Source organism: Trichoplax adhaerens, genomic scaffold (genome assembly GCF_000150275.1).
Source record: "Trichoplax adhaerens TRIADscaffold_1 genomic scaffold, whole genome shotgun sequence".
Lineage (NCBI taxonomy): Eukaryota > Metazoa > Placozoa > Uniplacotomia > Trichoplacea > Trichoplacidae > Trichoplax > Trichoplax adhaerens.
The window spans coordinates 738135-763349 of record NW_002060943.1 but is presented as its reverse complement, the minus strand read 5'-3'; the positions used below and the strand labels follow the sequence as shown (position 1 = coordinate 763349).

Below are 25215 nucleotides of genomic sequence, written 5' to 3'. Positions count from 1 at the left end.
GAGGTTAAATTCGATATTATTGACTTTATAAATAAAAATAGATGTATCGCTTAATTATTATTGGAATACTGACTATTCAAATGTATACCTTGCAGCTGAATTGTTTCTTCACCTTTCTTTTTCTCGCAGGTGTTTCATTATTTGTGGGAACCGCATCTTCAAGGTAAAATGTAGAACAATAGATTTGTATACTTAAAGATGAAATAGGGTATTTTATTATGAAGAATTTACTTCATATCATCACGCGATAATATGAAATAAGCCTTTCAGAATAATAATGCAACTTTAAAAGGATGTTTATTTTTGATTTTCTGAATATCTTATCAAATTTGCAAATCGAGTATCATTCCATCTCTATCTCTAGTAATTATGTAATTGCCCATCAAAGCTCAGTATGAAGCCCTAATTTAACTTACTATTTATGGATTACAAAATATTTTTTGAGCAGCCAACAGTTTTAATATACCGGCTAAAAGTTGCATTCTAGAAACCGCAATTTTTTAAAAGTGTTTTTGCTCGACTTAATGCGCCTACAGTTTGTTTTTGCCACCCTCTTAAAAGTATCAAGTACCCCGATTCTATATCAGTTGTGAAGCATGGAGTAATGTATGCAATTACTATAATAGATCTTTACTAATTGCTACACTTTAATATATGAAATGATAAATCCGAATGAAGTAAAATATTAAGAATAAGCATCAATAGCATTCCCTTTTACATTCAATTTCTCTATTTGAAATATCAAATTTGATCCTATTTCATATTCCACGATTAATTTCATATTGAGTTCATAATTACGATAATGAGCGGCTCTTTATAGCTATATTTAGTGTTGATGGACTTTCTATATTGTAGTTGATTGACCTTATTTTATTAGTGAAAGAGCACGATAAAATGCTCCAACTTGATACTTGCTGAAATCAGTTTTCGTTTATTGATGGAAGAGTGTATAGTTAATCCGTTTATACAATACTTGAATTTTGAAAATAATTTAATGTGTTATCGATCTCATTGTAGGATTTGCTTTAAGCGTATTTTTCTACGGCTATACGGCTATGCAAATTCCTGGCGGTTGGTTAGCCCATAAGTTTGGTGGATTCTCCATATTATCATTTTCAATGCTCGTTAGCGGAATCTTAACCTTACTGGAACCAATTTTGATTACTACGGGTTATGCAGCATTTATTATTTGTCGCATCCTAATCGGCGTTGCTCAGGTTAACCATTTACTATTAGGACAATTTACGTCTTTTCCATGGTTATTCATTTACTATTAGGCTACTAGCTATTTAGTCCATTCCAGTAATGCAATTCATTCTATACGTAATATTATTCCTACTTTTCTCGAATAATATCAAACGTAGGGTCCAATCTATCCGGCTATGATTGAATTCTGGAAAGAATGGTCACATCCAAACGATAGAGCTCGAATGGTTACCACTACGGAGATTGGTATTTCCCTCTAATGTCATTCAGTCTTTTTCAAATCCAATACAATACTGTAAAATTTACATTGGTTTAACGTTATCATCTTGCAGCTTTTACTGATGATTAATTAGTACATTTACCCAAATAATAATCGATGAGTACAGAAAATAAAATTATTTGATGTCAGAAGATGCTGTTAGTTTCATTTTTATTAACGTGTTGCCAATCTGTAATAACTAATATAAAAAAGGTCATTAAAGCTTAAACAGTCCATTCTATAATGCAGAGATCTAGAGAAAGTCGGATACTAATGTAGTCAATGAATGAAGAACTCACTCTATCATCTTCTTACCTTTATCTAGGGGCTAGTATTGGAACAATCTTTGCAATGATCTTGCCAAGTGTGATCGTTCAACGTTTGAACTGGTCTTCACCTTTCTACTGCTTTGGTAATTACAACCTATTTTTCTGCATAACAGTAGTTACGATATAGTACTATCAAGTGATTAAAAAAGTTCATTAAGTATTTGGAAGCCCATCAATCTTTGCTCTATAAAAATTGTGAAAATTGATGGCGACTATTTCTAATTATACTGACTTCTTTGACATTCTTTCTGTAATCCTTGCCTGTGATACCATTTAGGGATTATTGGTATTGCATGGCCGATTTTATGGATTGCTGTATCAAGTCGAACACCAAGATCTCATAACTGTTCATGTATGAATGAAGTTTCGGTTGGAAAGGAATCAGATGAGGTTACTCTATGATTTTCAGTTACCTTACTTGCCTAAGATTCAACCTTGTATCGTAATACCCTATCATTTGGGGGTTGTGTACTTGCTAGAAGTTTACTGATTAATTTTGAAGACAATATATATACCTTTAAGTGTTTTACTAATAAATGATCAGCATTAGTAGGACATTGAAGATAATCGTACATCAATATTATTTATGACAGGCCTGCATGCCAGAATATAATGAAATTCCATGGAAATTAATTTTTACCTCGTTGCCAGTATATGCCTACGCCATTGCTTTCTTTTGCGAAGGATGGATTCTATTTACAGCTTTGACGCATATACCTAAATTTTTACTGTTGCATAGGGAATACGATATTACACATGTAAGTCTGATTTGACTTGCATCCAATATTTACAATAGCTGATATATAATTTTCATTCGTTATAGATATTATAATAAGAATAGTAATTTTCAATTAGTAACTGTAACAAGTAATTTAAATTATCAAGCTACTGTAATCAATATTTACCGAGTACTTGCCACCCTACGATGTAAAATATATCGTTGATAATTGGATATTATCGTTTAGATAGCATGCAGGATTGTAAATGTTCTAAAATGAGTATCGTTAAGACAACGACTGATGATGGAGATGATAATTTATACGTATTCTTTGTAATGTTTTAGACTGGAATTAAGTGTATTATTCCTTTTATTGGCCAAATGATTATGTTATTTATTAGTGGCTTTCTGTCAGATCTATTTATTTCTCGTGATTATTTAAAACCTACTATCGTCAGAAAAGGAATTTACGTTATCGGTAAGAAACGAAGTTTTAATTTTAAAGCAATATTTGAATAGATAGGAATAAATGCTTGGACCTTATTAGCAGTCTATTCTAGTGATGTTAATGCTGTTACTTTTTATTAATTTATAGGAAATGTTATCTCGGCCGCTTGCCTTATTACGATTGGTTTCCTCGATGATTTAAACGCTGCTCTAATATGTTTATTTACGACTATTATAATCGATGGTGCTACTCGTAGCGTGATGTTGGTTAATCCTCTTGACTTAGCTTCGCCATATGCTGGTTTCATCATGGGAATTGGGCATGCAGCATGTAATTTAGCGGGATGTATCTGCCCACTTATGGCAGGCCACATTACCGAGAGTATGGTAGGCTTGCTTATTAAATATTAATTGCAAACGTGATTTCGCTATAGCATAATGCCTTATCTTAGATAGAATTGAAATTACATTTTTATATGTAGTACGGATACATAGTTAGAAATCCATATGGTTAACTTGTTAGAACTATTTTACATTATCTGGTCTTATGAAACATCTCGTTTTGATTTGCTTTTAGGCTATCGAAAGATGGCGATTTGTTTTTGGAATAACAGCGGGTATAAGTCTTCTAGGTGCAGTAGCATATATTGTTGGTGGTTCAGCAGAAGAAATCGAAGGAATTTCATCAATGAATAACAAAAACAAATACAAAAGCCTTCCTACAGCAGACAGCGAAAATGTTCATTTGCTTCAAAAAGAAAATGCTTCACCAGGAATTAATGACAAATAATTTTAAGACCAATTCAGCAGGCTCTATGTTAATAAATTACGTTATCTGCATGTGCTATGATATCTAAAATCAATTCAAATTTCATGACTAATAAATTTTCAAGATTAGTTATTTAAATGTTAAACTTCATAACACACTATGTTGAATGACTATATCATTGTTTGATCATTGCAATAATGGATCTATCTTGTTAAAGATGAATAAACCTTCTTATGATGAAAATGTGGTTGATGTTATATCTTTGCTATACCCGTTTGCATTGCCAGCAAAATGTATATAGATCTTACGTATCAATAGTTGATCATATTGATTCTCAAATAGCCATGAAAGCAAATTCATTGTGCAAACAGATAACGTCATGAGTCGCGTAAAGTTATTTAAAGAAAATATTAGAAAATCAACAGGATATCTATATATTTCGTATTTAATACAATGTTAGCCTTAAGTTCTATATACCGCATTGAAGTGATTTAATCATCTACTGTACTATACACCTACTATGTGATGCTAGACTTTACAGGTATCTCATAAAATAATTTACTCTGAGTAATTGTTAAATATCGACGTCATCTTATTCAAACTTTTTTCCGATAGTCAAGCCGTCGGGTTTTATATTATAGCGGTCCCTAACAGCTTTTACCGAAATGTTAATTGGTCTAATATAAGAACCATCCATTAAGTCATTCCATTTTGATCTTAACCATGATTTACATGTCTTGTTACGATCTTATTTATCCCCGTATAATAGTTATTATAGTAATTAATATGCTGGATGGGCTTATAAATATGTGTAAGTGCTGTTCCCGTACAGATTTTAAGGTAATATTATTGAAACTGTAAATTTTGATAGTTTCGGATAATTAAATCTAACAACGTATCAAGCTTTCTCGGTCGTGTTTATCGATACCAAAGAGTGAAATAATTATAATTAATCCCATCCCGAGCAGGCTATTCATAAAAACCTTCTTGAAGCTGGGAATATAACTACTGCTCTTATTACATACTGTATATATTGAATACTGTTGTTCGAATTATTTTGAGGTCTTAATCTTGAAGGTAGATAGTCTGTGTCTATGCATGTGCAAAATTTGATTATCTCTGTAGGTTCAGTTTTCAATAAGATCCAAGAAAGATATAATCTAAATATAAGCTGTGTTATTTAGCATTTGAGACTGTTGCAGGTTTATAAAGTTCATAGAGCTATCGCTTTATTTTGATTTGCTGCATGGCTGATGTATCAAACTCGTATAGGAGAGGAGTGCACACTGCGCTACATATATGACGTATGATGTCTCTGGAAATATAATATATAAATCTTGATTAGCTAGGTACTCAAGTATCATACCGCCTGATGCCTTTTCTGTTTACCGCTCTATCTCAGCATTTAGCCAATACTGTGACATTAAATTAATCATACTCGTAGTCAAGACCAAAGAATAGAATTGGGCTCTTTATATTGTCAACATTATGCCAATCATATATTTATTTCACAGTGGCATCAGTAAGACATTTAGGAGTATAATACTGTCGAATGGCATTTTTAGCTTTTTCAGTCAAGTGCTGCAAAATATTGCATTCGCCAGGGTGAGAACGTAATCTCAAGTTGCTGCGTGGATACTACATTCCCGTGGCAAGTGAATGCTAGATTTGAATTCTGGACATAGGGTAAGAATACATCACTGATATTTCAGCAATAAATCCGTCGGTTCAAGGATGTGTCAAGTATCTGCAAATTCCTTGCGAGAAATTTCTGACTCCTTATTTTTATCAATTTTCAAGTTATTCGCATACCTACAAAGTTACTCAATTCGGTTGCAATAATATATGGCGTTTATTTCTACAGCAAACCCTTAAAGTACATACAGTATAGCGTACAGAGATGATAAAATAACGTAAATATATAGTTTCATAGTACAATACTATAGAATCGTATTCAATTTTTCAGCAAGAGCAAGCTGTGTTCGAACCAAGCTGCCAAGATAGGTAACCATCAATAAATCCTATAGATATGTGAAAAAATAATTTCGCAATCGCCAATTAATATCATGGGAGAATATGTATTAATAATCTCTTAATATCTATGTAGAGTATACGGTAACATAACTTATCGTACACGAAAGTAAAATTTTCGAAAATGATAATGACATATCAGTTAATACCCTGCACTTTTTTATTACCTGTGTCGAGTTGTTCATCATATCCTTAAATACTGATTGATCGATTTGTGGAACTGCCATTATTGCATCGCTTAATGATCGTCCAATCTTGCTATCAAATGGAGTATTCCCAGCCTGGAATGGTGCGTTAATTGATGTTTGTTAGTGAAAAAAATTTGTATATTCATCAAGGTTGACAGTCTTGTGAATATTTAGGCATAGTCGATTACCGTCACGTCTTCCACATATTTTAAAACTTCATCCAATAATTCATCAATTTTTGTTGACGTCCTATAGAGTGCATTGAAAGCAAGCAAAGCTATTTTTTAGCTCCTTGTAAATTGTATGAACTAAATTAATATCAAATTCAATCTGCTATGATATTAATTATTGGGATATCTTACGCGATAACGTGTTGCATATCATTATGAACAGGAGCGATCCCACCGATTGCTAAATTACGTTGAAATAATTGTGCTACAAAGACGACGGTATCAAATAAATGGCAAAATGAGAAATTTTGACTCAAAGCCTAGTATACTGCATTTTGTGTATAGGTAATCTTTACGAATTATTTAGCGTATATGCTTATTATATAGGAAATAATATCGTTAATAGACGTCAGAGCTTACAAGCACTCATCTCTTCTGGATAATAGCCCATAGCATATCGTATAGGCGTAAATATAGAACCATTATCATTTCCAGGCACGCCATATCTATGATATACAGAAGCTTGAATACCCATATGTGAGTCGGTTAAATTAGTATCAACCAGTAGGTGAATTGGAAATGCTACATAGGATGATTCAATAACTCTGCTGAATAATGCCTGCATGGCCAATGCGGTATCATCTATCTGATCACCAGTTGAAAACCTATTTGCATTGTAAAACATCTGGTAAAGCAGCTAATTTCGGAATATGATCCATCATAGTAAATACTATACTACTGTCTAGTGGCATCATTGCACACGCATCAATATCGTATTCATTCCAATTCAATAACAAGGTGATTCGGATACAGTCTACATTACTTACCGTCCAACAATGACTTCATTAGGATATACCCGTTGGTGTAAATCGAACAATCTTTGAAATTCTTCAAGATTAAACTTTTTCTGTACAACAAAAAAAGCATCCGCTTCATTTAGACACATGATCGCTGGCGTTTCTTAATATAGGTTATCAATACAGTTTGCTATGGGTTTACTAAAACGATTGTGAACAAAAAAACTGATGTAAGCTCCAGGAGTGAATGATTGGATCGTATCGAATACTCAATCATACCGTTATGCACTGTACTATACAGCAGTATCAAATAACTCGAATAATTCTAATGATGGCATTGAATGAAACGTGCAATCCTCTTGCTTTCCATCGTCAACTGGCATGTTGTATAGGACTTTAGACGGGGTTTTTCGCTCTACATTACAGTACTATATTGTACTGTATTGAAGGCGTGATTCAGTGGGAGCAAAAGTTGAATCTGAATTTCAATGTCGAGTTTGTTGAGAAAATTCGACCGGTGAATCGTATACTAGATTCAACTCAATAATACACTACATATTTTATCCAGCTTTCATTTCATGAACCAACTACAACAATACACAGTACTGCATGGTCCAAAGCAATTGATGAAATACTATCCTACAGCAATACATGACTGCAGTCCTGCGAATAGTTGGTCCATTCCATTCTCACCTTTCCTGATGCAGTAGGATTGTCGTCAATGAAGCAATTACGAATCTCGATTCGTTCCTTTTCCACCTTGCCTAATAAAGTGCCATGGATTTTTTCTATATCTTCGTTACGTCGTTCATAACTATCACATATAGTAAGTACAACAACTGGATGGATTACTACCGAGAGTTGTAAAGGACTAGAGACCGCCATGCTTGATTTTACCTGAAGCCAACTGCGCATGCGTCTTATGGTTTGGAGGGCAAGCTGTCCTTAGCATCTTGAGTTTGCCTCCGGTTATGCTATACTGTGCTATACGCCGTACAGTGTACACCATACACTGTACAGTGTATCCTTGTGATTCTTGACCACCGTAGGCTCGTCTAGTGCCTGTACAATACAGTACCAGTACCGAGCGAGTGCTCACGTGCTAGTAGTGAATCATGGTGAATGTAGTCCGGTATGGTGGTCTACCCCATCCAGCCGACTTCAGAAGTAGTCCAAATGTGGTGAAGAATCCACTAGGAGACTACTTGCTGATCACCTGTATACTGTATACAGTACGTATGTGGTGATTGATTGATTGGCATGGACTGGAGGAGTACTAGAAATTCTTCTTCTACAGATAATCAGATATTGCTAACTGCATATTGGTCTTATTTTGGACTGTTGAAGTAGTTCTGATATTTCTTATACTGTACACTGTACTGTCGTGAATCGCATATACAGTACTGTACTTTACAGTATACTACAGTAACATCATATTACTGTATGTTACAGTAAGACAGTGCAGTATTGTATAGTGTACAGTATAGTACATGGACTATCTACTGTACTGTATAGGACCTGGCCTGATCACTTTGGGACGGACAGACATACAATACAGTACACAGCGATGGACTCACTACAATACTGTATGACCCTGGACTGATTACTTTTGGACGGATAGACGACATACAATACAGTACTGTACTGTACAGTACCGTACAATGGACACAGCGATGGACTCACTACGATACTGTACAGTACAATGTACACAGCGATGGACTCACTACAATACTGTACAGTACTGTACCGTACTGTATGACCTGGACTGATCACTTTTGGACGGATAGACGACATACTGTACATTGTACAATACAGTACCGTACGATGGACACAGCGATGGACTCACTACGATACTGTACAGTACAATGTACACAGCGATGGACTCACTACAATACTGTATGACCCTGGACTGATCACTTTGGGACGGATAGACGACATACAGTACTGTACAGTACGGTACAGTACCGTACAATGTACTGTACACAGCGATGGACTCACTACAATACAGTACTGTACTGTACAGTGTATGACCTGGACTGATCACTTTGGGACGGACAGACACCCCGGCTTCATTTCGCCAAAATATTATGCGAACACGTCGCTATGGCAGTGCTTAAGTATGCAGACCGTCGATTTCAAATTGACTGATGCTTTCTCAATTAAGGTTAAGTAATATTATATTGAATCTTATCTGTTACAAAGTTGTGCTTGAAAACAGTTATATACTGTAAGATCGGTAGATTCTATTTCAATGAGAACCAGTGATTTAGAAATAGACATTAAGATCCATTGGGTAAGAAAGTCTGCCTATCGGAGGCAGTACTAGTTGTGTTCGTTGTGTTAGTGGACTGTAGTTCAATTTTCTCAAGCTACAAATTGAGATTTTTCTCAAGTAGTCCATTGTCCAATAACATTTTGATAAGAATAAGAATGTCCAAGGTTAGATTAGCAGTCAAACAAAAAATAGGAAATGTCAAAATCTCCTCTTGCCAGTAAAGCGTCATCTTTACGCCTGCGCAATAGAGTTGACATTTTGGGGTCAATCAAAAACTCATAAACTTGCAAACAAATGCTGTACAGTACACAGTGTACACCACTCTGCCGTGGATTACTTGAAGACTACCTACAGTATACAGTAGTACTATTCTTCTAGTAGCAGTTCTGAGTCTGCGTTCAGTACAGTACGGCATGACAAACAGACTGATCAAAACGAAGTCTACTCCAAATATCAATACAGCAAATTAATTTACATTAGTGCTGTTCTCTGCCCTAAATTCTTGGTGGCAAGGATTAAAGTCTATAAAAACAGTTTACAGTACTGTATATGTCAACTGCAGGAGACAGCTGGTGATAACGAACGTACGCATCGTTCTATTGACAGTATTTCATATGCAGTATGTTGATAAACTTGACACGATTCTCGTCTCTCGTCTCCATTCGTTTGGCTCAGAAAGATGGCCAGCAGCGCAACACAAGTACTGCCATGATGGCATTGGTTCTTGAAGAAAACCTTCTACACTAATAATAGCCCATGACTACAAGTACTGAGGACGTGTATAATCGACTTTGCATTTCTCGAATATTTTTACGAGTATGCGCAAGCCTAGAATTGATCACATTAGGGAAACCCCTTATTATTACATAAAATATTATGATTGTGGCATCCAGCAGATGCATGTACTATGGACTACTCCAATTACTATTTAATCATTTGAGTAGTCCATGGGCCATGGCTGCACTTGTACTTTGACATTCCACAGTTTGCGCACAGGCAGTACTGGGGGCAGCTGAGAATGGGAGACTCCCCACGGTTGATACTCCAGCAGTCTTAAAATTGTTAACGGTACTTTACAAAGCAGTGCAGCATCTGTGAAGCTTTTCCGGTAACAATTATGGATCAATTCATTCATTAATGAATTGATTATCTCCAATTATGCAATACTGTATGTAGAAAATTGAAATTCTATAAATCCAATAACAGAATGATTACAGACCATGGCATTAATCTAATGTAGATAGTCAATCGCATTATAGTAGGGGGATTGTTTGTATGGCTCTGCAAATAGGGTCGCCAAATTTGTAAAAGTCACGACCATCACGACAGTTCTGACTGGTACATAACAGTACATAATACGTACCGTTTACTGTCGTCCATAGTACTGTACTGTATTCAATCGTGTTTTTTATGAACTCTATCTATGGCTGTGCTGTAGATCAAAATTCCCAATTTTCTACATTGACTGTAGGATTTTCAATGGCTATGTTCCTTGATATTAGGAGACTGCGTTGTATTTTCGAGTCCTGCAGCAACAGTGCCTAATTAATTAAGTTAATTAAGCATGACTAAATGGTTATTCATCGTTACTCGTTAGCGATGTTTACCGCCCAGTACGATAGCGACCAAAAGCGAGATGATTTGATACACTAGATTTGAAAGTTCACCCTCCGATAGCAGACGCTTGCTTCTTCTCACTGGCACTGGAATAGCATACCCCTACTGTAAATAATGACAGTGCAGTGCAGTAACTGCAATTGTCATGTCATGGATCGAAATTTGTTATCACATCATACAGTACAGTGGGTTGCTAAGTGCAAATAAGTTCAGTTCAACAAGGTGCGCCATTATTCCTTCTTCGTCTTGTTCGAACGCACCCACCCACCCATCCTTAGTACGATACGATACGATACGATACGATACGGTATGGTACGGTACGGTATGGTCCATATGTGGGAGAGTACAGTACAGTGAGTACACTGGTTACTCATTCGTTCTGTACAGTGTACAGTCTGGTCCTTTTTTCCCAGCTACAGTACGTAGTGCAGTCATCCCATCACTCGATAGGATACTGTAGCGAGCTGTACAGTACTACTGCATCATCCTCCATAGTGAAGAGCTGGACACGTGTCGCGAATGTCACAGCCTGGTGTGACGCTATGCCGCTGCAGTACAATGTACTGTACGGTGACGCTCGGATGATATTTCCGCTATGTAATCATTACACTTGCCAGTCACGAACACCGCCTTGACTGTACACTGTACTCTGGCCTACTGTACTTGGATTGGACCATGTGATCAGCCTTTGACGCGTATCACAATGGTAAGAGAATCCAAAGTCAATACGGCCGTCGATCACGTGAACACAGCCTGTGGCACGTATAAATATGGGCTGCCGGGAAGGCGAGTGCCACTCCTGCGCAGTCTTTCTGAAACTGCGAACTAGCGGTGGTGGTAGATTTTAGCATTGGTCGACCATCGATTTCATCGCAGTTTACACTTTTTCATTGAATTTTTGAACTTGTTTATATACTTCTATCAATCTCCAATTAAACAAGTATGACAGCAGACGACATTCCGCCATCTTACGTTGTCCATAAGAAGGTTAGCTGATCATAGACTTCGTTAATACGTGATAGAGACTTTTTTCTGTATTGAATTTTTGACACCCATCCTTTACTGTACGATCGTGTATCGCCCAAACCGCGTGGGCGAATTCGGATAGAGGTTTTGAAAACTTGCTTTGCTTCTTGATCGTCTTCACAGTTTACTGCAAGACTTGGCCTAAATGTTTCCCATACAGTATTAAAATACCCGCAGAGATAATAGTAGACAGAGAGAGACAAAATAGAAATCACTACACTAGTGCAATTTCAAACCAGTCGACAGTAGAAATCTCTCCACTTCAAATGTTCGCTTGCAGTCCTGGGACGCTGTAGGCGATGCCTTACACGAGTTTGCCATAGAGTTGTATACGCCTCGATGCAATCACGTGTACTAGACAGTACTTCGGCCTGCAATTTTTTTCTACCATTAATGGCTTAGCACGATATCATTGTTGATCTAGGGACGATATTAATTAGACATTCTTGATTGCATTTTGCAATGACCTTCTTTATTGAACTACAAATGGAGATTGTTGTCTTATCCTATACTGTCCTACAGAGAGATCGATAAGGGAGCGATCGCCTTCCGTGGATAGGATTACTGTACTCACTAGCAATATTGACATGCGTCCCCAATTTTAGCCTCGGGAAATGTTTTTATTATCATTATTATCATGAGTAGCAGCTGGACTTTGTCAGCTTTCCATGTGGCTATCAATACTGCTAGAAAATGATTCCAAATTAATCGTTTATGTTATCCTAAGCAAGTCCATTCGTTGTTATTGTCACTTCAAAATTGCAAACGGATTCGGCTTGCTATGCTTGGACGCCTATTCATGACTTCAGCATCAGCAAATGCCAAGTCGTTAGGTGATTCACCTTGCAATTTTTAGTAAAAGTTGTTGCCTATCCATTGCAATAGCATGTAGTCCCTACGCAGTAGAAAAGTGACCTCGAGTCATTGAAGATGTTGCTTTTCCTATGACAATGCTACATGTATTGTAATCGATGGCATCTGTGAAGACGATCAGATCGAGCAAAATTGGATGTAATTTATCATGTTATTTGACTTTTTTAAAACACGGTTATTCATTTTATACTCTAGCGTGGTCGCTCGGACAGCTATCGCCTTGCTAATCCTAGTGGCCAAGTCGAACAAGCCTTTAATAATTATCACAAAAAGAAAAGTGGTAAAGAAAATATGGACGACTTAAAAAGCGAATTAGAATTGGTTAGTACCCTTCTGCGTGTTTTAAATCATTGATTCTTTTTCAACTGTAATCGTCAATCGGATACAATGAAGAAAATAGTTACTGTTTGATCATTTTTTTTATATGTTGTCATGCCCTGAGCGTAGAAAGTGTAGTGGTACGATACCGTAGATTAGGAAACAAGATAGTTATACCCATATAGTAGAAAAAATGATGTCTATATATTGGCTATTTTTTGGAACTGTGTTTACTGATTATCGCTAGCGAGTGCACGAGAATACAAAGTGTTCATTACTACAACCTTAGTAAGTTTCTGGCGATAGTATTCAAATTTGCTACAGTATGTATGTGCGCTTTTTATGGACAATAGAAGCCCATATTTAAAATTATTGCGACATGATGTATACCAGTAACTATGAAGTAGTACAGTAGTATTTTCAATTTTTAAAGTGCAGTATACGAGTATTACGATATAAAAGATAATCCAGACAACTATTCTGTTTTTCAAAAACTCTTGATAAGTCAAAACGTTATATTTATTTTCTCCGCAGCTTTACCATACATATGATAACGTTCATCCAAATGTCAACTACTTTATCATTCTAGTACTGTATATGTACTTCTATCTATCACTACCATCAGTCCTATCATATGATGTATGGTATTACTAAATATTAGCTTGTGTTGTACCATATCGCTTAGCACGTGATAATGTATGCAGAAGGTTCAAGAATTGTTCAATGTGGCCAAGTTAATAAATGTAACTGGAGTACAGATGTACTCTTTACAACTGTTGCAACGTTTGTAGATTCGTCTACTTTTAAAATAATGGAGTTTGTGGATTGAATTTATGAATTATAGGATGACCATAAGATTACGTTGACTGAATTATCGGAGCGCTATGAAACAGACTTATCAAAGGTAAGATTCGGAATCTGTTCATCAATATGTTACAGAAAAAGTTGGGTTTAATGCGATCTGTTACACAAAGTCCGTCGTTTTTCGTTACAAATAAATGGATTGTGCTATCCAGCCGTTCAATCGTTATCCTCTTTATCGTACTTAATGCACATTTCCGTAATTAAATACTAGTCAATCTACTCAGTTTGTGTAGAAGGTGTTATCATTAAAATTAAGTTAGCTTCGATGATCATACGCTTATATCGAATGAACCGTAGGTTCTCTCTCTCTATATAAATAGTATCCGCTATTAGCGAACGCTTTATTCACTTTCTAATTAGTTTAATTTCTGTGCTTATTGTAATGGGAACGGCGTAAGTTAATATGGTAATTGCAATGGTTAGACAAACTTTCGTGTATAGATTTGATGGCTAGGTTGGAAAGAATTGTCAAAATTAGAGTTTGATATCGCAAGTAATATTGCATTCCGTTGCTATCTAGTAATACCTGAGATATACAGCGACTGGTAATAAAGAATTTATCAACAGATTGATAGATTCGGCATAGCAATCGTATTCAAGATTTCGTTATTATCTTTCGTTGTATATGCGTAGATAGTGAAATGGATAGTTTCCGATTGGTCATATCCAAGCAACAATTTTTCGAGCTTTCTTAACGGAGTACAATACTTGTAAATATTTACTATTCCGTATGGTCACTATCATCTACGTATGTCCTCACCACAGCAATCATAATTCGCTGTTTATATAGGCTATACATATTGCTTGAAGAGTCATTATACGATTTTGTACAAACTAAACCAGATGATAAATCTTCATTTAATGCTAAAAGTGATGCAAAATGTTGTATTATTGTCACGCGCAATGTAAACTACTTAGTATTGTCATTAGAACTTCAGGATCTGGAAATTAATCTATGTAAATACTCTATATGTTATAGACGTGAAAATTCAAGCTTATATTACTTGAAGAAGCTCGTATTCTTTGTTTGCTGACTTAATAAATTATTAGTTATGATTCTGTACCGATCGTAAGAGGATAAAGTTTCGGGAGTAGGAATTACTTATCCCTGGGTATTAAAAATACGTTTGCCTGCATACTTACTTAACCCTTAATAAAACAAAAGCGCCTAAAGCATGGTACTGTCGGCGATGTCAACGGGCTATCGTGCTGTTACCATTAATAACTAAATAGGCAATTTTCAAGTCCATATTTATTCCTTTTATTTGTAGCTAACAAGTAGACATTAGTAAAGTATGCTGGTATTGAAATACTGTAATGGATTGCTAACAATGTATAATTAATTAACTATTAAAAAAATAGCGAGCGAATGACTACTCCTATTTCCATATGGAATTACACAATTACTCGACTGAGATTGTAGTTATCATGAATAACTTGAGTAGTTTACCCATGCTAATTACCATTGGACAGTTTATTGAACGTTAACTTGCCTTTCAGTTTACGATGCCCAGTCTGCATACCAGTACATGATAAGAGGCAAATTACTATCGCTAAATTTTGTGCACTATTATATTGGTAACTCCCATTTCAAAAACTAGCGATACTATGATTGAAGATTATAAGTTAACCAAATAAATTACCAGATTTACACGATTATAAGTTAACCAAATAATTTACCAGATCGACTTCGGTCGTTACTACACTTAGTGAAGTAAAGAGAATAAAAGTTATACTGCTGTATTGATGTACGCGTGTATAATGTCGTATCTGAAATGATTGTCCTACATAAAACAATTGATTCAAATTCTTAATTATAAATTAGGGACATAATGCAAGTAAAGTGCTAGAATATAGAGAGAGAGATGGTCTAAATGCTTTAAGTCCTCCTAAAGTAACACCATGGTGGGTGAAGTTTGCAAAAAATTTGTTTGGTGGCTTTGCTCTTTTGCTTTGGACTGGAGCCGTGTTATGCTTTGTGGCCTATGGTATCGAAAGGAGTCAAAGTGAGAACACCCTACCAGATAATGTTAGTATTGACCTCAATAATGTAACTTGTGCTATTAATTCGTTAGATGGCATGTTGTCTGATCTAGCATTTTGCTACATTCACTATTATAGCTCTACTTGGGAATAGTATTGGCTTCTGTGGTTATTATAACAGGTTGCTTCCAGTATTATCAGGAAGCGAAAAGTTCTAAAATTATGGAAAGTTTTAAGAACATGGTTCCGCAGGTAAATCCTATATACTTTCATCTAAATTTATTCTGTCTTGCTTATAATAACACAGTACTGCAATCTTGCAGTTTGCTGTCGTTGTTCGTGAAGGAAACAAGGAAACTATTGGAGCTGAACAGTTAGTTAGAGGAGATTTGGTTGAGGTTAAGTCTGGCGATCGAATTCCTGCCGATATTCGTATTATCGAAGCTCGTAGCATGAAAGTCGATAATTCATCATTAACTGGAGAATCTGAACCTCAAGTTCGACTTCCTGAGTGTACGAACGATAATCCTATTGAAACAAGGAACTTGGCTTTTTTTTCTACTTATTGTGTTGAAGGTACAAGAGTTAATTATTATAGGTAATCAACGAAATATTTTTGACCTCCTACTTCTTGTATTAGGAAATTGCAGAGGTATCGTTGTAAACATTGGCGATAACACTGTCATGGGTCGAATTGCCAACTTGGCTAGTGGACTTGATACTGGTTCAACACCAATTGCTAGAGAAATTGCTCATTTTATACATATAATTACCAGTGTAGCCGTTTTTCTCGGTGTAACCTTTTTCATACTTTCATTTATCCTGGAGTACACTTTCATCCAAGCCGTTGTGTTTCTTATTGGTATTATTGTCGCAAATGTACCAGAAGGTCTCTTAGCTACCGTTACAGTGAGTTATCCTAAATACTCAAATATTACTGTGTTTTGTACTTTTTTTAACCTTGTTACGCTTAATTACTATTGCTAATTGGTCTAAAAATTGAACACGTCGGTTAGGTATGTTTGACATTAACTGCAAAGAGAATGGCAGCTAAAAATTGTCTCGTCAAGAATTTAGAGGCTGTTGAAACGCTCGGTAGTACATCTACTATCTGTTCAGATAAAACTGGCACATTAACACAAAATCGAATGACAGTCGGTAATTTGCTATCCTAGAATTATTGCATTACTTACTTCGTTATTTGCCTCCGACATTCATTAAAAATTTTAATTACAGCACATATGTGGTATGACAATCACATTGTTGAAGCTGATACTTCTGAAGACCAGTCTGGAAAACATGAGAAATCATCTGTGACATGGAATCATTTAGCCAGGATTGGAGCTTTGTGCAATCGCGCAGATTTTAAAGCAGACCAAGAGAGTAAGCCTATCTTGCAAAGGTATGTAGTATATTAGCAGCACTTCTGATTACATGGAACCTGTTATTATGTACCGCCGGTTGGAAGCAGTGAAACAGATGTCGCTGTTTCCATTAGTAGCTACGAATATACACTTATTACTTTTACTACTCTATAGGGATTGTACTGGCGACGCTTCTGAATCTGCCATATTTAAATACATCGAATTAGCTGCCGGTTCAGTTGCTGGAATGCGTGAAAGAAACGGCAAAATTGCCGAAATACCATTTAATTCTACCAATAAGTACCAAGTTTCTATTCATACGAATGAAGATGGCCAGACACCATATATTCTTGTTATGAAAGGTTTAGCATCTTGTAGCAATTAGATTCCGCTAATTTGTATTTTTAGTTTTATAACCGCTTTTAAACGATATAATATGGGAATTTTGTCGCATTAGGTGCCCCAGAGCGAATTTTAGATCGTTGTTCGGAGATTGTAATAGATGGCGAAGTGCGTCCTTTGGACGATGCTATGAAAAAATCTTTCCAAGATGCTTACGAGGAACTTGGAGGCATGGGCGAACGTGTCCTTGGATTCTGCCATTACTATTTATCAGGAGATCAATATCCAGAAGGGTACAAGTTTGATACCGATGAGGTAACAACTGTCACAAATACTTGATAGGTTAGACTATGATGAAATCTTATCGGATTCGTTAATTACTTCCTAGCAAAACTTTCCGTTGGATAACTTAACTTTTGTTGGTCTGATGTCCATGATTGATCCACCTCGTCCAGCTGTTCCCGATGCTGTCAGTAAATGCCGTAGTGCAGGTATCAAAGTAATCATGGTAACAGGTGATCATCCGATCACCGCGAAAGCAATTGCGAGACATGTTGGAATAATCTCAGAAGGTGAATTTTTGCTTTGTGATACCAAAATAAGCATCCGATCAGTTATGATAGCAAAACATCTTCTTCCTGTCTAAATAGGGTCCGAGACCATTGAGGACATAGCCAAACGTGAAGGAGTTCTGCCAAGAGATGTTGATATCCGGTATATATCCACTACTAATTGTTATTTATGCTTTATTTAATTACTAATCTGACATGAAGTTTATCGTAATTTTTATTTATAGTCTCGCTAAAGCCTGTGTTATTCATGGCAGCGAATTAAAGGTAATTAATTAATGTTTGCTGCTGTACTGTATGAAACATACCTGTCATACTAATTTTTTGATTAGTACATACACGGTATTATGGATATTTTTCGGGATATCATTGATCTTCATTTCAATTATTTTATTGCTATTACTAACTCCATTTTTAAATTTATGTTTTTGTAGGAAATTAGTCAAGATGCATTAGACGATATTTTAGCTCATTACCCGGAGATTGTGTTCGCACGAACGTCGCCGCAACAGAAATTAATTATTGTTGAAGGTTGTCAACGTCAAGGGCAAATTGTCGCTGTAACTGGTGATGGAGTTAACGATTCTCCAGCATTAAAAAGAGCTGATATTGGTATACATTTTAAGCTGTAATACACTAAGTTATTTCAGGATCTTAGTTTCTGACAAGGGTTATCCTTGTAGGTGTTGCTATGGGAATTGCTGGATCTGATGTTTCTAAGCAAGCTGCTGATATGATTCTTTTGGACGATAACTTCGCTTCCATTGTAACTGGTGTAGAAGAAGGTACTTTTATTACTTTATGATGGATGTGTTATCGCTTGATTCTGATCTTTTTCTAAATTTATAGGTCGACTTATCTTTGATAATCTGAAGAAATCAATTGCATACACTTTGACCAGTAATATTCCCGAAATTTCACCATTTTTGATATTTATTATCACCAGTATCCCATTACCTCTTGGAACTGTTACTATTCTCTGTATTGACTTGGGAACGGATATGGTAAGCCTTACTACGGGTATGATATGATTGCGTGTTTTATCTTATTTAGTCTTTTCTGCCGAAATTTAGGTTCCAGCTATTTCCCTTGCTTATGAAAAAGCCGAGAGCGATATTATGAAACGTCAACCTCGTGATCCTGTACTTGATAAATTAGTTAATGATAGATTGATCAGTATGGCTTATGGCCAGATTGGAATGATGCAGGTTCGAAGTGGGGCAAAAATATTTGATATATTATTTAATTGCTAACGTTGATTTCATCAATGAATGATGTGACTACTTTGTGTTATTCTTTAGGCTACGGCTGGCTTTTTCTGTTATTTCGTAATTATGGGTGAAAATGGCTTCTTACCTAATAGACTATTTGGAATTCGAGTATTTTGGGAAGATCGCAATAACCATGCCCTATTGGATTCCTATGGCCAAGAATGGGTAAGGCTAATCTGGTATGGTAGGTTTCTTGACTAACTAAGAAAGTTTGATGAATTAATTGGTGATTATGTATTTTTTGTAGACCTTCTCGCAACGAAAAGTGCTAGAGTATACATGTCATACGGCTTTCTTTGTCAGTATTGTAGTCGTGCAATGGGCCGATTTACTCATCTGTAAAACTCGTCGAAATTCCATAGTCCAGCAAGGATTTTTCTCGTAAGACATTATGAATACTTTAGTAAAGGATAAGATGAATAGTTTGCCTTGTCTTATCAAGTTATGAATTATCCAATTATTTTTTATGCAGGAATTGGTACATGCTTTTTGGAATATTTTTCGAAACAGCATTAGCTGCAACTTTATGTTATGCACCTGGCACTGATCAAGCACTACGAATGTATCCTTTAAGATTTACTTGGTGGCTTCCCGCGTTGCCATTTAGTCTTTTAATATTTGTTTACGATGAATGTCGACGTTACATATTAAGAAGAAACCCAGGAGGTCAGTTTAAAATAACATTATAAAACCTAGGAATCAAAGTTGTTACTTAAATTAAGGGGAAACTTACTTTCTATATTTCAGGTTGGGTTGAGAAAGAAACTTATTACTAAATAATTATTACGGCCCCAGTAAGTTTCTTAGTACGATTTGCCTTCATGACATTTGATAATAATTTTTGTGCTTGTGCTTATGGAAAAGGTCGTACATTTTGTAGCTATTTTGTAGTATTAATATGTGAGCTCGTCTGAGAAGTATCTCAAAATTTGCAGGTTACTATAATACTGTAAACTTTTTCTTGGTATCTTACAGTAGTTAATTAATTTCATCACGTCTGTCGACAGCGACACGGCTTTTAGTTCTTATTTTTGAATTCTATCTTATGTTTACTGCTTTGGATTAATATTTAGCATTAGCTGATACAGCTTATCAGTCAGTGTCATTATGCTTGAATGCTGGGTACGTAATAATATATATATATAGTAATATAACGTTTCGAATTGTGCCTAATAAAAATCTCTTAATTAATTAACTATTAGTCAATTGTTCTATTTTACTGGGAGCTATTTCGATTTCATTACTTATTATAGACCATCGCATCTGCTTAGATAATGGTTGTTGTTGCTACTTTATATAATTGAAAATGATGTTGAATATATCGCTAGCAGTTAACCGCGTTTGAGTACTTGTGCAGCAATTTTTTGCTATCGTATTCTTTACGTACAATATATTATCATTCCATGCTCAATGTAATCTAAAAGAACCAAGTTGATCTAAAAAATAATTCATCAATTTTATATGTTGTCATTTGCTTTGTTAGACTTGGTCAAAACATTTCATAATTTATTAATGCTAATAAGCTAATAAATTTAAAATTATGAGGTACCGTACCCTATTAGGGCATCGAGTTCACAGTAAAGACCAGATATTAATCATTTCAGTCACACATGCTGGAGAAAAGTAAAGTTGGAGGTCGAAGCAACAGTTTAAAAAAATTACTTTAAATTTATTGTACATTATTAAATTAAACTAGAAATTGATTTTCTATCATTCTTTGGGTATTTGACATTCCTCGCTACAACAAATTGGATAACTATTATTTCAATAATACAGATCGATTCAGAATATTAGATCGTATGACATTCGTAATTATCTATTTATACCAAGTCCTACATTCCTTGATAGTACTAATCGGTGTGGCGAGATAAAATTGAACAAGAAACTATAAAGTATACGTTTATTATCGCTTTGTCACAAATTTATAAGCGAATTATTAATTAAGATATGGAGCAAAGTAGTAACAGTTTAAGCCAATGTTGAATCTCAGAAGTTTGGCCCACATGTGTAAAGAGAACTTTAAAAACAATTTTTAGAAAATCAATTAATACGAATTCTGTACCCTTTTTGAGTACTTTCGATGCTTTCCCGGAATTGGGTGGAGTGCTAAAACGCCTTCGTATAAATGAAATACTGGAATACGATAAGATGCCGGCAAATTAAATTATTAAATTGAAGATTTACTAAAATTCATGGATGCATAAACAGTTGCTTATAAGAATAAGTAGTGTTGACCTTACATTACTTATGGACATAACTTATCATACGATAGATCAATGAGAAACAGGCATGCTATGATCGAGAATATTACTATGTATCATAAGTATATTTCAGCTATATTAATCTATTTTTACAAGCTAAATATGTAAATCAGCCTCGTCTACATATCGCAGACATGTAATCACTTTGCAATTTGAAAGTATAGTATCAAATTATGACGCTATTATTCAAAATTGATTGATACTTGTACGCAGGATACTAATCTGGCTAAATATTTAATTGTGCTTATGAAACAATTTGTGTATTTCAATACTAGATAACAAATAAAATGGTATAGCGATTTTACTGCTTAATTTATAACGCTATTCGCGAAAATTAGAGATTTGAAATATTCGCCGTCTGGCTAGCGTAAATGCTAACTGAAGTATTATGATTAGCAAACATTTTGTCTACATACTAACTTTAATTTTTCTGTCGTGATATACATGTACAGATCACAGTTTAAAATAATTTATACTTTACAGTACAAGTAATATTAAGACTTCATACCTACCTATTTTAATCCAATAACAACCTGCTGGCCTAAAGCAAGCCTCCATTTCTATAGCATGACGGATAGATTGCATGATAGCAGTTGTTTTTTACAGCTAGCCATTCCATGAATCAAAATATCTTTATAATCCATATCGATCTCCTTCAGTTTATCACTGATTTCTTTGATGAAATTTGATCTCTCAGTACGGTAACTATCTGGTGTTAAGGAAAGATTTTGAAGCAAATCTTCTATAAATTTAAATCAATAGAAATGCAATTAATATTGAAATTATCCAGAGAGCAGCCATTATCTGTTTCATGGACATTAATATTTACTATTCTACAATTATGAGACCGTTCTCGATAATTTCTAAAATATCTGTGCAATAGTATTTAATGAACAAAACTAAGATCATGATAGCATACCGATAGAATCATTATTCTGGCTCTAATCATTACTTTTATCCGATAGATTAGCTGCAGGTAATTGCTCTACAGATATTTTTATTTCTACTACATCTTGAGCCATATCAAAGTATTGCCTTCATGTCTCCACTGCAATTTATGCGATATCAGCGACTTGCATTTTTTACTAACCTAAATCCTGAGCCATAGCCATGTTTCGTCTGTCTACCCTTTGAGATGTATCATTTATTCTATTCATTTCGGCAATTAGAGTATCAAATTTCTGTTCAAAATTTATCAGTAGACTTTGTGCATCGGTAGGCTTGTCATTTATCTTTGATAGTGCATTCTCTACTTCATAATGAATAATATCTACAAGATCGCTATTTAATTTCGACGTACTATCCTTCAACTCTTCTAAGGATGCTTTTATTTCTTCAAAATTATCAACAGGAGCAATTTTCATCTCTTTCTCTGCGTAATTTTTAAGCTCATGTACGTCAGAGATGTAAAATTAGTTGAATAGAAAGGTTACACTGGAACTCTTCATCTTTAGGTTTCTGCACATGGTTAAGCCACTCATATTCAGTATCGTCATTCATTCGGCTAGATAGGCCTCCATCGATTATTGAATGTTTACGAAAACGCCAGGCTGGATAACGGTACCGTTGATCTGTCTTCAATTTATCTTTACGGTAGCAGTATTTGACTCCATCTTTGCTATTTACTCATACTATACCTATCTAATAATTTACCTGTGTACTCATATTTCCCTAGCTGCTCTCCATAGATGATCACTTTTACATACTTATCATACTTTGATTTATTCTTGTTATATTTAGCATTTTTTCTAAAACGCCAAAGAAAACCTACTTTGCTAATAGATGCTCAGACTGCAGTAAGTCTTCTCTAGGTGATTATTCTTCAATATAGTTAAGGATTCGATCACCACTTCCTTCGCATATTTCTTAATATACTGATAGTAGTAGTCAGATTTGCTATCAATATTGTAAATCTGTTACTGAAGCATTCCAGCTAAGTCATAAACTATCATGGCTATCGATAATTTAGCAATTTTCAAACTAGGAGGCATAGCAGTGGCATTTTTAGCCTCTTTGCGATAATCAGATCGATTTTCTTCGCTTTATCAGCATATAAATGACCTTAATAGGAATCAGGAAATTTTGACTCAATGGTATGTATCCACTAAGACTTTCCAATATTTTTGCTCGTTCCCCGGCTTTAGCTGGTACTTTATATTCTATAAGCAGCGAATGCACCAATAATTTACGTTTTTAACCTTCGAATAAACGCAACCAAAAAGTGTTTAAATTTAAGGGCGCCACCAGTATTCAATTCCTCAGTAGTAGTGACCGTCCTTGATCGTCTTAATTATGTGCAACGATTCGCCGATCTTACCAGTTTTCCTTTTTATTCTTGACTCATGGTGCCCTTTTCCTTGAATGATGCTATTGCAGGAGATAATTTTAACATCTACTGATACTTTCCGTGTTAAAATAGGTTTTTTCCCTTTAGCCACTTGTATAACAGAAGTGATAACAGAATATTCCAGTGCAATCTGCGACAATTTAATACATGTTAGCTAAAAATTACGCTAATTTTATTTCAACTTTAACATATACAAATACCCTCACTATGATCTCCACTCTAACTATTCCGTTATTGTACAGTGCTTAATAACAGGTTTTGATAATATAATATAAACTACAACCTATTTAATTATCACCTTATATCAATGCTTTGGCTTATAGCTATAACTATTTCAATCTAATCAAGTGAATTTATTTTTGCATCCTCCAATGTTACTTCTAGCTTAACTCGTAGATAATTATAGGACGCCTTCATAGAACAGCTTCAATTCATTAGTGTCACGATGTTGATTCTTGTTATGTATAAATTAATTCTAGTTAGTAGTGCTAATGGACGATGACATGATTATGTTTATGATATTTAATTTAACACCAACCTTATTATCGGCTTATTATTAATTTTAGTCTCTTAAATGATTTAGTGGTGCTGATTCTCTAGGTCTTAATTGATCGTTAATTGATTTATATTAATTACGGTTGTTTACTGTTAGATTCTATAGTATGTTATATTATAAATCTATCTCTCATTCTAATACTAATGTTAGTAAATTGTACAACCGGCATATTTCAACAATGCCCCATTAGTTTATGGCAAATGTATATAAGCCAGTGTAACGTTTTAGTTGACTAATTATCTCTTAGTCGTACACAAAGGTTTATACTTTTGTATATACTAAGAATAAAGACTCTTAAAAGCTAAACAAACTTCTACCCGCTTATAGTACTTGTGAGACAGTAGTTAGTCTAATTCGCAGTATTAATTTATCTCCTTAGTTAGTAGGAGCTCGTTAAGTAGCTAGTGAAATAGCTTAGTCGATCACAACGACGAGAACTAACAATTAGATATTTTATATCTTGTCTGATGATTTATGAACTGTATTACCATCTATCTTTCTAGTTTTTTCTTTACCTAACAGCTTCAATTCATTGCATATGTCAGCTTATTCTCACATTTCATTATAAGTGATTAAATATCGTACTTCTTATTACAATTTTACGTAGGTGTCCAGGTATGTAAATCCATCACCGT

The 25215-nt window shown here is 35.0% G+C and overlaps 3 protein-coding genes across 3 annotated transcripts; 2 read left to right on the top strand and 1 right to left on the bottom strand.

Moving 5' to 3' along the window:
- Positions 1-1016: 1016 nt before the first annotated feature.
- Positions 1017-3928, top strand: TRIADDRAFT_36875 (expressed hypothetical protein). The gene is made up of 8 exons (XM_002108401.1): positions 1017-1217; positions 1365-1452; positions 1791-1877; positions 2072-2163; positions 2388-2552; positions 2858-2990; positions 3108-3346; positions 3537-3928. The coding sequence occupies exons 1-8, from the start codon at positions 1056-1058 to the stop codon at positions 3747-3749; spliced, it is 1179 nt and encodes a 392-aa protein (XP_002108437.1). The 5' UTR covers positions 1017-1055; the 3' UTR covers positions 3750-3928.
- A 1740-nt stretch (positions 3929-5668) lies between these two features.
- On the bottom strand, positions 5669-7799 carry TRIADDRAFT_51319 (uncharacterized protein; the record flags this gene model as incomplete). Its single annotated transcript, XM_002107585.1, has 7 exons — positions 5669-5749; positions 5927-6040; positions 6136-6196; positions 6310-6382; positions 6538-6782; positions 6945-7024; positions 7608-7799. 7 exons carry the CDS (start codon positions 7797-7799, stop codon positions 5669-5671), a joined length of 846 nt encoding a protein of 281 aa, XP_002107621.1.
- A 5197-nt stretch (positions 7800-12996) lies between these two features.
- On the top strand, positions 12997-20192 carry TRIADDRAFT_63163 (uncharacterized protein; the record flags this gene model as incomplete). Its single annotated transcript, XM_002108400.1, has 21 exons — positions 12997-13026; positions 13868-13927; positions 15713-15916; positions 16009-16122; positions 16194-16446; positions 16511-16779; positions 16887-17028; positions 17107-17272; positions 17409-17596; positions 17692-17891; positions 17965-18148; positions 18227-18290; positions 18373-18412; positions 18580-18757; positions 18829-18930; positions 18995-19149; positions 19219-19353; positions 19447-19581; positions 19664-19797; positions 19889-20082; positions 20164-20192. The coding sequence occupies 21 exons, from the start codon at positions 12997-12999 to the stop codon at positions 20190-20192; spliced, it is 2976 nt and encodes a 991-aa protein (XP_002108436.1).
- Positions 20193-25215: the final 5023 nt, after the last annotated feature.

Excerpts from the sequence above, each read along its gene's own strand:
- TRIADDRAFT_36875 (XM_002108401.1), top strand. The coding sequence starts at position 1,056 with ATGCAAATTCCTGGCGGTTGGTTAGCCCATAAGTTTGGTGGATTCTCC. Across the intron at positions 1,453-1,790 it reads GGTTACCACTACGGAGATTG|GGGCTAGTATTGGAACAATC; the intron begins GTATTTCCCTCT and ends ACCTTTATCTAG. Across the intron at positions 3,347-3,536 it reads GCCACATTACCGAGAGTATG|GCTATCGAAAGATGGCGATT; the intron begins GTAGGCTTGCTT and ends ATTTGCTTTTAG.